This window comes from Lactuca virosa, chromosome 2 (genome assembly GCF_052849685.1).
Source record: "Lactuca virosa cultivar CGN04683 chromosome 2, Lactuca_virosa_CGN04683_v6, whole genome shotgun sequence".
NCBI lineage: Eukaryota > Viridiplantae > Streptophyta > Magnoliopsida > Asterales > Asteraceae > Lactuca > Lactuca virosa.
The window spans coordinates 261848414-261860491 of record NC_136427.1 but is presented as its reverse complement, the minus strand read 5'-3'; the positions used below and the strand labels follow the sequence as shown (position 1 = coordinate 261860491).

At 31.6% G+C, this 12078-nt stretch overlaps 2 protein-coding genes across 3 annotated transcripts; one reads left to right on the top strand and one right to left on the bottom strand.

Moving 5' to 3' along the window:
- The first annotated feature begins 2119 nt into the window (after positions 1-2119).
- LOC145160944 (bZIP protein) lies at positions 2120-4298 on the top strand. The gene is made up of 5 exons (XM_079080331.1): positions 2120-2252; positions 3078-3582; positions 3674-3749; positions 3827-3953; positions 4056-4298. The coding sequence occupies exons 2-5, from the start codon at positions 3116-3118 to the stop codon at positions 4208-4210; spliced, it is 825 nt and encodes a 274-aa protein (XP_078936457.1). The 5' UTR covers positions 2120-2252; positions 3078-3115; the 3' UTR covers positions 4211-4298.
- LOC145160943 (xanthoxin dehydrogenase-like) lies at positions 4270-5902 on the bottom strand. Of its 2 annotated transcripts, none has more exons than XM_079080329.1 (3): positions 5813-5902; positions 5362-5440; positions 4270-5144 (listed from the first exon to the last, which is right to left on the bottom strand). In XM_079080329.1, the coding sequence occupies exons 2-3, from the start codon at positions 5403-5405 to the stop codon at positions 4352-4354; spliced, it is 837 nt and encodes a 278-aa protein (XP_078936455.1). In that variant the 5' UTR covers positions 5406-5440; positions 5813-5902; the 3' UTR covers positions 4270-4351. The 2 variants fall into 2 exon arrangements, with proteins under 2 accessions (XP_078936455.1, XP_078936456.1); XM_079080330.1 differs by having other exon boundaries at positions 5362-5531; positions 5813-5890.
- Between the last annotated feature and the right edge of the window lie 6176 nt (positions 5903-12078).

Genomic DNA, 12078 nt, shown 5'->3' with positions numbered 1-12078 from the left:
ATAAAACCATTTAAATATAAGTAAATTTTTATACCCTAATTGGAGCCGTAAATCCTGAGACGGTGTATTTTAAAGTTTGACGACGCTCAGGAAGTGATAAATATTTATTTATCTTGTTCCATGTATCCTCAAGGTCATCATACTTAAAATCCCATAAATAGCTACCCCAAGCGAAACTAACAAAACAAAAAAAATTTAGTTATAATATAAATTAACATTAATAATATAAAACTTTCAAAGTAAACAAAAAATACATGTTCCAAACATCCAAATTCTCAGCAAAAAAAAAAACCAATCTTGTGGCACGCGATCATTTATTTATTTTCCCAAAAAACCTTCACATAAAATGTAAATCAAACATACTCTAATTGCATCCGCATTGTCAACTTCTAAGAATGGTTGATTTAAAATAAAACTTTTCAGGTCACCGATTTTCACCGAACTATTTGTATGGTTCGGAAATAGCCGCTCACGCAATAAACATCTTTTTTTACTACTAACTATTTTTTCTGATACTTTTTTCCCGATGTTTTTTGGATACTCCGCAAATTTCAACCCGGTTATCAAACAAAACTCTTCCGACCCATAAACCATTTTCGTATCGCCTACTCTAAAATATAACCGTTTTATTCCATCTGGAGATAAAACATCGTCCGGCCGTATCTGATGAAGGAACATTTTGTGGAACAGCAATCCGTCCCCTTGTAAACGAGGGACGTCCAACAAGTAACCAAATACTGTATCTCTAAATATATCACGTCTCACACCATCTAACACTTCAAATACTTCTCATATGTTACACCCCGATCCCTTTAAGTTTACAATAGCTTTCACATCGAAGTTATTATAATTATGCTGCAAAAAACACAATAACATATTAGAAAACTAAACAACTATTTCATTTTAAAATATATTATTAGAGATTAAATGCAATAATAACATAAACAATAATAACAATGCAAATACAAATATTTAATAAATAATTTATATATTTACGTTCAAAAACAATAACATACTATAACAATTTTTCAACTTAAACGCCAATTATATAAACAATTTTCCAAGTTATACGACAAATATACAAACGATTTTTATATTTCTAATTATATCAAATAACATTTTCTAACCATATAAACAAACACTTTTTCAACTAAATTAACAATTTTTCAACTTATACGACAATTATACAAACAATTTTTAAGTTTCAAATTATATAAAATAACATATTCTAACCAAACATATTGTAAACAACTAAACCAAACATATTGTAAACATTATTCTAACAATTTATTTAACTAATAACTTAAAAAAATAAGCATATTCTAACTATTTTACTAAATGTACAACTACCCAATGCACAGTCTACGCAGTCTCTACTTGTACATTCATACAACCACTAACAAAATAGCATTTAAACTTCAAGTTTAGTAATAACAAATATTATAACTATCAAATACAACAAAATTACCCTATCACAAACAATATAATTTCTTTTTTTTACACTAACTAATACAATAAATAATAAAATAATAAAGACATATACTAAATAAATGTTAATTAAAACTTAAAAAGAGTAAAAATCTAACCATATTTTCGGGATTGTTGAAGTAACCGTCCATTTTCTTCAAAAATCGTCAAAAGGAATCCCCGAGAGAGAGAGTTTTTCTATATTGAAGAGTGAAAAATGAGGAAACAAAAATCGTTTTTATAGAATTTCATCACGAAAATCGCAGGTGAACAGTGTAAATCGCAGATGGACTTTTCCATCTGCGAATATACAAGTACCTAAAACATAGTTGTGCTTTAGGTACTTGTACATTCGCAGATGGAATGTGCAAATCGCAGATGGACCATTCCCATCTGCGATTTTTGTGGCCATTTTTACAATTTCGATATTTTTTGGCTATTTTCCCCAAAGTGATTAGGATAATTGGCTATTTTTGTCATTTTCTTTATATTTAACCACCAAAAATTAATTATTTTAATGAATACTCTAGAAAAAGCCTAAATTTGTTTATCAAGTGGACTCAAATTCATAAACCTATCCATCCGTCCCAAACTCCAAAATCCGAATCACCAATTTTTAATGGTTTAAATATTTTTTTGTTTGAAGTTGAACCCCACTTGTACAAAGCAGTCACCCAGCTAACGTGTAAAGACCCAAAGCGTGACGGCTTGAACCGCTCAGCTGGAAATCACACTCTACGCATCGTATCTCCTCTCCATACTCTCTCGAAAATCGGGGGAAAAAGGTACGTCAAATTTCCCAAAAATTCCCTTGTTTCTTCTTACATTGTTAATCTTCACTCTTTTCTACTACAAGTTTCTCCAATTGCATGCGAAAAAGTTTGATTGTTTGTTCTTAATCTTCTTTGTATGATGGTTTCCTTTATTCCGTATATGACTGACAATTTCCTTTTCACCTTTTGGAGAATGAATAATCGATGAAACTCAGGTCTCTTTTGATAAATTTTCTACTCATTTTGATGCTTTCAACTTCATTTCGTTTTGGTGTACTGTGGTTTTGATGGGTGAGGGGGGTTTCGTGCTTCGGTTAATGGTGAATTGTTGTTTTATTTGTACATTCAGTTAAATTAATCGACTAGGTTTTCTAAATCGTTCAAATTATGCAACTGTTCTTTTGTTTCTACCCTGATTAGTACATGAGCCAAGAACTAGAACCGATTGGTACATGAAAGAAGCGGCAGAACGCTTCTATTCCAAAAGAGGACGTGTGTGTAGGTTTGGGTTGAATTTTGATGCCAAACAACTTATTCAACTTTATAAACTAGGTCAACAAATTTGAATTATCGGACTGAAGCCATTGTTTATTTTCTCTAATTTGAAAGAGTGAGAAATGCCGACTCTAGTTTCTGTAGGAAATCTTGGTTTTGTAGGCAAAAAAACTAGGTTTTGAAATTTGAAGTTCCAAAACAGATTAATCTTTTCAACTCCCTCAACCCTATGAAAATTGCACTAACTTTCTGGCATGCAACTGTTTGAGCTTCTTGTTGCATCTAATTATATTATTATAGTGTTCCAGAAGTTACTCAAACTATTCTTGTTTCCTTTTTCAGTTTGTTTTCATCTACAAGGGTAAAAAATCTAGTTAACCATGTCAAGGCAACCTCAACTTCCACCTCGGTGCCCTATCTCAAAGACAAATTTCCCAATTTATGATCCTAGCAACCAGCCACGGCTCCAGAAAACTGTATCAGAAAGTTTTGTTTTTGAAGAACATCCAGACTGGCTAGATGATCTGTTAGGTGATTGTGAACCAGGTTTAAAACTTACGTCTCATCGTAGGGCATCTAGTGATTCTGGAACTGTTTTGGATGGGCTTGTTGAGTTTGAAAAAGATGAGAAAAATAGAACTTCATCTTCTTCTTCTTCATTGGAGTCTGGTTGCATATATGGCCCTAACTCACCTAGGAGCAAGGACAAAGTATCATCCATTCAAGAAACTGCTATTGTTTCTGCTTTATCAGAGTACGCCTCTCATGCTCCTCTGCAACTTGATTCAGTTGTACAACTACAAGATTCAACTGATGAACTTAATATGGAGGCTAAACCATTTAAAAGGTTAGATTCATTACTATGTGAATTCTTTTATTTGATTGTCTTAGCAAATTATTTATACTGTTAAGCTGAATTTCTGGTACTGATTATTTAGGCACTCTGCTCAAAGGTCACGAGTTCGTAAACTCCTGTATATAGCAGAACTAGAAAGAACTGTTGAAAAATTTCAGGTAAAAGTAAAACCATCATTTAGAATCTATTTTCTTTCAACGTTTTTATATTTATCTTATAATATGTTATGATGCAGAATATCGTGTCAGAATTGGGTATTAGAGTTGATTCTCTTGTAAAACAACATGTCTATTTGTCAGTGGAGAACAAGCAACTAAAACACAAGTTGTCCAGAGTGCAACAAGAAAAATTTCTTATGGAACGTAAGTTGTTCATCTTTCATCTTTCATACTTCATCCTTCATCCCCAATCCTATTAATTTTTGCATTTTCTGACATAAAAGATGTATGAATCTTGATACACAGGCCAATACCAGTCTATGAGAAATGAAATTGAGGGGTTGAAACGTTATGCCAATAGCAGCAAGATAAAAACACATTTTAGGTCAAATTCTGCTGACGATTCTGAGAAATTGCATACTTGGCACATGATTGACATGGGCAAGCTTCAAATTAACTGAAACACTTTTTTACTTTATGTCACTTTTGATGTTGAACAGTAGACTTCAAATCCGTTCCAAGTTAAAAAGTTCCTAAACTTTTATTCCATGCAACACAAATCCAACAATAAAACATTACAAATCATACATAAAATAAAACAATCACCGAAACACACGAAGTGAGTGATTTGTAGACGCGAAACCACCATCAACAAACAGATTGTCCCCACTTATATACCCCGCGTCATCACTCGCTAAAAACAACACCGCATTCGCCACGTCATCCCGAACCAACTCCACACCCTGCAAGTTGGCATTCTTCCCAATAAAAGCTCGGAACCCTGCCTTGGCTTCATCCGTTCGTTCATCCTCATAAAGATGTGCCAATGCGAGGTCCGTCAAAACCCCATACGGTGACACACAATTCACACGAATCCCATGTTTCCCGAGCTCAGCCGCCACACTTTTTGTCAACCCGACAACCGCGTGTTTGGATGCGGTATACGCATGCGGGCCCAACCCTCCCGTAACACTTGCCACACTAGAAATGTTAACAATGGAGCCTTTTTTTAACGGGATCATGATCCTAGCTGCGTGTTTCATCCCGATAAATGTGCCTTTGGTGTTGACATCGAATACTTGTTCGAAGGTCGATATGGGGAATTCACGGATGTCAAAGCAAGGTGGCCCGGTTATACCGGCGTTGTTGACCATGATATCGAGTGTGCCGAAATTGGAGATCGAGAAGTCGACTGCACGGGAGAGGTCGTTCTCGATTGCCACGTCAGCGTGGACGAAACGGGTGGTGGGACCGAGGGTCTGGCATAAGTGTTGGCCGAGGTCGTCGTTGATGTCGACTACACAAACTTTTGCACCGTGTTTGTGGAAAAGACGCACGATGCCCTCTCCGATACCGGTTGCACCACCGGTTACCAAAGCCACCTTTTCTAATAACCTGATGATATAAACTTAAACTGATTCGTACACAACACTTTTTCTCCGTACACAACAATTTGTGCTTTAAAGTGTTGTATTGTACATATGATTAATAAATATCAATTTAATATACAACACAGTATTAGAGTTAAATTAAAAATTATATTCAGTCAAACTTGAAGGAGGACCAAAGTATGCATGAAAGTTTAAATATTAAGGATTAGTATGATACGGACCTTTGAGCAACAAGAGGCGAATCGCTAGAATTAGCTGTTGTCATTTGAATCTCGCTGTAAATTGTTTCAACACACTAGGCTGTGGGAGTTATAGATGAATCACGAGAAACAGATTTGAATTCAATTCAGATTGATGTGCAAATCAGAAAAATACTTCAAATTCAAATGAACTGTAGATCAAATATTGGAAGAAAGAGAAAGAAATATTGGCGTTAAACATAACATGATAAGATCTAAATTCGTTTTCGTTTTTGGGAACATCAAAACTTGGTGTTAAGTTAGCTATTGAAGCTACAGTCTAGATGTTGCTGCTTTTACTGCCATATTTGAAGTAGTATACGATATTAGAACTTAGATTTAAGTATTTCGAATTAGAATCGATCAAAACATCGTAGCTGAAGAAGAGAGAGAGAGAGAGAGAGAGAGAGAGAGAGAGAGAATATGAACGTACCAGAGAAGAAGTGATAAGTCGGTTGGATGGAAGTGTGGTGACTCGAGACTCTCGGACCCACTTATAGACCACTACTATCTACTATAGTGTACTGTGAACTCTCTCCTCACTAACGGTTTTTGGAGCATGATATAGGAAACCCGACAAATTTCTCACTTCCAGTCAAGGGTAATATCGTCACTTTGGATTTTTGACCAAAATGCCCTTTTCATCCAAAATAAAAGATCCAAAACCACAGCTGATGTTCTTGGCCACTAATATCCCTTTGGTCCATCAAGGTAATATACAAGATTACAAGTAAGATGCTATTCTGTTTTTACCATTACACTGTATTTATAGGGTGTGAGTGGGTTGGAGATGAATAGTGACATTCTAAAATTAACTAATTTATCTTTTATCTATCATAAATGTTTTATTAAGATTATTTATATTATTTATTATTTTACTAATATATGTCGTTAACTAATTTATCTTTTTTAGATACTTAATGTCAAAAAATAAAATTCAAAAATAATTTTGCCGGGTAATTTACTCCAGCACTATAAAAGATGATAAAATTTTCACAATGTAGTTAAAAAATATAAAAAACGATAAAATATTTTGTAACTAGATTATGAAAATTTTATCATCTTTTATAGTGCCAATATAAAATGCCCAACAAAGTTATTTTTCAATTTAATTTTTTGACATTAAGTGCCTAGTAACTACAATGTTTTATATTATTTAATATTTTTTAATTTTAAAAGTTCTTACAATTATTTTTGAATTGTATAACTTTTTTCATAAAACATTATAAGTTTTATTTTGTTTATTAAATCAATTAATTAACTAATATAAAGTTTAAAAGAATCTATTATCTAAATATAATTAGGATATAAAATAAAATGTTACTAAATGTAGGGATCAATTGTGATATAGTCTAAAAGAAAATTAAAATGTTAGAGAAAAATAAGTGTTTGAAGTGTCATCTCAAATGAGCCTTATTCACTAAATGTAAAAGGTTTTCCAAAACCTTTTTCAAATATTATAAAACTTTAGAAAAAACTATCATTGATTCGTTGTTCTTAGGCAAAAAGAAAACAAAGCCCCCCTTAGAAGAGCTACAATTACAAACAATCTAGGAAAATATTATCAGCAATACATGGAACAAACACTAGACATGAAGTTGGATCATATGTATCTACATTTTTCTATCTATATAATGGACCCGTTATAACATATATAAATGGATGAATTTTGTAATAAATTGAGGTAATAAAAATGATTAGGATATGTCCTTTGCTAGTCCAGCGGTATCAGGTTTGTGCTCCCTATTTCTATATACCGGAAAGAAAAAGTTCATTCCCCTCCCCATTGGATAAACTAGAAAACTAATAGGTTTTATAAAGACCATACACGTCTATTTAATGCATTTTAGTCATGTGATTGTTAATAAACAAGGCTTGTGATGTGACGCCACTTCCATGAGCTTAAATAAAATACAATATGACTGAATTAATGTAATCTAATTAATATTTACTTTTCAAATATCTGGCTTGTGTGTGTTCTTAACTATTACGATATATTAAAAAATCATGACTTTAATTTTTTTCGGCTTTGATTTGGATTTTTGTGTTAACGTTACTAGAGAGCTTCTTTTTTACCCATAATGCATATAGAATTATATATTTGATATTTTTATGTATATGATAAGAGCTTAATGGTTTGTGGAGTAGAATATTGTAAGATAGTGTTTGATTTTTGTCTGTAATCTTCTTGGCTTTTTTTGTAGCGTCAAAGAGACCTTGCGCTAACGTGCATATATTAACATTCGCTGATTGTTTGAGTTTAGGAGACCGTAGACCTAAAAAGGTGTGTGTCTTCTTCTTTGCGCAGATGTTGCTACCTTCTTCTAACATCTTCAAATATCTTCTAAACTACAAAACACCTTTGTCATTGTAGTCATTTTATACATTTGACATAATTATATTTGCATTCAATTACATTACGTTGTGCACCTAAAATCAAATTAGGGTAAATTAAATCAATCGTCCTCGTGCATATGTCAAAAAGCGTGTTTAGTCCCTATTTTCAAAAATTAACTCGGACCGTCCCTCGTTTTATTTAACCTTGCACGCTTCATCCCTGAAAGCCGATTTTGTTGCGAATTTAGTCACTGTCAAGTTTGAAATGACCAAAATACCATTGTATTTTTATTTTTCAATTAATTTAATGCTTTTATTATAGGTTTCAATTAAAAATTAAAAAATAAATAATAAACGCCTCTTTACTTTCCCTAACCATCCACAATCGCAGAAAACACACACATATCAAATCGATGAGAAGGAAAACGGAGACCTTTAACTCATTGGCCAGTCACCGGCTACCATCGTCGCTTCCACTTCTCCGATGAATCTTCCCTATCGCTTTCACTGTATTACTAATCGAGAAAACAAGAAAAAAAACACACAAACTGTGGATCGATGGTTGTGGTCTGAGTTTTTTTGGGAGAAGATCGGTGGTGGATTAACATCTTAACGATGATCGGAAAAGAGAGCGGGATAAGGAGGAAGCATGGGTGTGTTTGTCAATAGGGGAGGACCAGTGGGATTTCGATCGCTAGGACATTTCCATCGCCAGAAACCTCCGACAACTGTCCGCACAGTTGCACGTATTGTGGTGGTGAAGATGATGATGTTCATTCCTCTCGGTCGCCGGCATACCTCCATCATTCATTTCGGTCATCGTCTCCGAAGTTTTGATGTATGTCGAAGTTCAACAATCTAGGGCATTAATCGAGGAATTTCATGACAGATTTTGGTTGCTTCATTACGAATTTAGGTTTAGGGATTTCATCTCGAAATGATGTTGATTATCGATTTTGGTTTGTTTGGGTTTCAGATTTCATAAAATTAAGATGATTTGATTTGGGTTTGAGTTTGATGGTTTTTTGGTATGATTTCATACTGCTTGATGATCTTGGTGAAGGTAATGTAAGAAGCTTGATGATTTTGGTGAAGGGAATGTAAGAAAAAGGTAGACGAAGGAGCTGGGAAATGGGAGAAGGAATGGTGGGGATGAATTGTTTTATTTATTTATTTATTTTAATTTAAAACTAATAAATAAATAAAAAAAATGATAAAACAAATTATTAGGGGTAAAATAGTCATTTCATGTTAATAGGGACTAAGCGTGCAAGAAAAAACAAACTCAAGGACGGTCCGAGTTAATTTTTGAAAATAGGGACTAAACACGCTTTCTGGCATATGCACGAGGGACGAATGGTGTAATTTACCCATCAAATTATTCATCGCAAAACATTAACAACGATTAAAATTATTAATAATTTTTTTTATACGAATGCCTTTTTTTTTAATATTTCTCATTTTAACTACAAACGAAATATTAACCGCATATAAAAGGTCAGTTTATATCAATGACATAGTTATATTTGAATTCAATTACATTATGTTGTGCACCTAAAATCAAATTATTCATCGTAAAACATCAACGATTAAAATGATCAATATTTTTTATTTGAATGTCTCTTATATATATATATATATATATATATATATATATATATATATATATATATATATCCTCATTTTAACTACAACAAATGACAGGAGATAAAATATGTAGTTAATCATTTGTTGATCTATTAATAAGTAACAAAGGATCCGTATGATTTTAATATTGAATCTTTTACATGAATTGAAATTAGAAACCTTTCATGCTTGTGAAACTAGAACTATTTTAATTTCAATATTTAACAACTCTTTTAAGTTTAAAAAATCAATTTATTTAATTTTAATTTATTTTAACAATCTGCAGATATTAAAAACAATATTCTTTTTGCGGATTATAGACGTTTGATCAACCTCTTCCATTATAGATTAGTTTACAAGTTTAGACTTTTTGCCTCTAAAAAACAACCTAAATATGAATGAAAGATCAAACCTAAAAATGCTCTTTGTGTATAACATTGGACCGTCAATTGTACTATTTATCCTTTTCTATCTGGTTTTTCTAATGAATAATTATAACTTTAAGCCGCTACAACAAATATATAAAAAAATATGTATTTTCATTACACAAATAAAAATAAAAATCTTAGTTCCTAGATGAAAACATATATACACAAGAAAGTCGTATTCATATGTACTGATGTACATTTTTTTTATAAAATAAAACCAACAGAAAAGAAAGAAAAAAACAACTTTTGGATATATTAACTAAATACAACAAATAATATTATATATATAAGAAAAAATATCATTTGTAATATTAATTACAAACAATAAAATCATTTAATATTATTGGCGTAGCGGTATCGTGAGATGTCATCCCTCTTTAGGGTGTCGGTTTGAATGGATCAGTTTGATCTGATCCAATCAAATAATCCAAATTGATTTTGGTTTTCAATCATGAATCCAAATAATCCAAACCAAATTTAAATCTAATTTGATCTAATCAAATTATAATTCGGCTGGATCTGTTTTTACAATTTAGTTTTCAAAAAGCAAGATATTTTAATTAATATATAACTTTTGTCTTAACCCACTCTATAAAAGAAACTAGAGATAATTGTTTAAATAGTTTTGAATTAAAATTTATAAACAACTATCAAGAAAAATATATTATAGTTTAGTAGTTTATAGACAAAAAAAATCTTTGATAAGAAATACATATTAAAATATTATAATAGATTAAATTTTCTAATCTATTAAAAAAAAGTTAGTAAATTTATAAATTATTAAAAATATACGTTAAAAATAAATAATATGAATAAATAAATAAATTGTTATTCTATTTTTTTATATTTGATTTTTATTTTATAAACCAAAACCAATCCGAAATCAAAAAAATGATAATTCGGTTTTGCTGAAAACTAATCAAAAAATCCGAATATCCAAACCAAATTGTCTAATTGGATAATTCGGTTTTATCCAAATAGTGAACAACCATATATTTCACGAGATTGAGGGTTAAAGTCCGGACATAAATAAAATTCAAAAATAGTTTAGAAATATATTAAAGTGTATTGATATTCTAAAAAAAATAAATGAACCACCTAACGGCCATTATGAATAAATAAAATAATACTTCTCATGATAAACATATATAAGTATACTAACTCAAAAAAAAATGTTATATGTTGAATAAAACTCACTTATTAATAACAATTCTCATGATAAACATATATAAGTATAATACCTCAAAGATTAAAAAAAATAGATTTGTTTTCCAAGTGTTATAGACTAGCGTAACCAGGGCCGGCCCTAGAGGGAGGGCAAGCTGGGCGACCGCCCCAGACCTCGCCAAATCTTGGGGCCCCTACATTACGGTAAGTGTGTATATATATATATATATATATATATATATATATATATATATATATATATATATGGTTTTGTATAATATATAATATAATATGGAACAAAGAACATATGATGTTTGTTGGTCTGTTGGTTTACGCGTTGTTAATTTCGAAATAGAAAGCCCGAGTTTGAACCTTTCCGGCCAAATTTTTGGATTTGTTTTTGATAAATTTTAGTTTGATACGTTTTCCCATGAGCTTCTCAGTTTTCAAAGCGACGGAGACTTTTCAGTTTTCAAAGTTAAGACTAAAAGCGAAAGAGACTGTGTACGTATTCTTCTAAAAGTGACTTCTGATTTTTGGGCTTATTTTGGATTCAAGAAATTGATTTCAAGCATTAGGGAGTTCAAGCATCTATACTCTATCGATCAAGATCCAGTATTCCTTCTTTAGAAATTGATATTATGCAAATCAAAATATATGATCTGTCTCTCGACTTTGATTTCACGCAACGGTTTCGTTGTAGGTCTAGATCACGGTTTGCATATTAGGTTCACATTGTTTTTTTCATGGAATACTTTTGGTTTATGAGTTTTTTAGGTGAGCTAAACTAAAATATTCATGCCTTGGGTTAGAAAGCTGGCTAATTGTATTTTTGATCGATTGTTCTCAAAACTCCCTCGTCAAAAGGTAATTTCTTGGACGATTGATATCTAGAATTTATTTTTGGTTTATTGAATATATTCCCTCTTGATTAATTCCTCTATTCTTAGCAAATCGAGTTCCAAATTTTCGAGGGAATTTCTTAATACCATGGAATCAAAATACTTATTTCTTCATTTTGAGTTACTTGTTCTTGGTATCAATGTGTTTTTTGTGGGTAATTGATAATGTACAGGGTTTTCATAGCTGATTGGCATGAGGTTTAAAGTGCTTCTTGGTTTGCCGATTTACATTTATCAAA

Coding starts and splice junctions, on each gene's coding strand:
- LOC145160944 (XM_079080331.1), top strand. CDS start 3,116: ATGTCAAGGCAACCTCAACTTCCACCTCGGTGCCCTATCTCAAAGACA. Junction 3,583..3,673: donor GAGGCTAAACCATTTAAAAG/GTTAGATTCATT, acceptor CTGATTATTTAG/GCACTCTGCTCAAAGGTCAC. Junction 3,954..4,055: donor AGAAAAATTTCTTATGGAAC/GTAAGTTGTTCA, acceptor CTTGATACACAG/GCCAATACCAGTCTATGAGA.
- LOC145160943 (XM_079080329.1), bottom strand. CDS start 5,405: ATGACAACAGCTAATTCTAGCGATTCGCCTCTTGTTGCTCAAAG. Junction 5,145..5,361: donor TCGCCTCTTGTTGCTCAAAG/GTCCGTATCATA, acceptor TTATATCATCAG/GTTATTAGAAAAGGTGGCTT.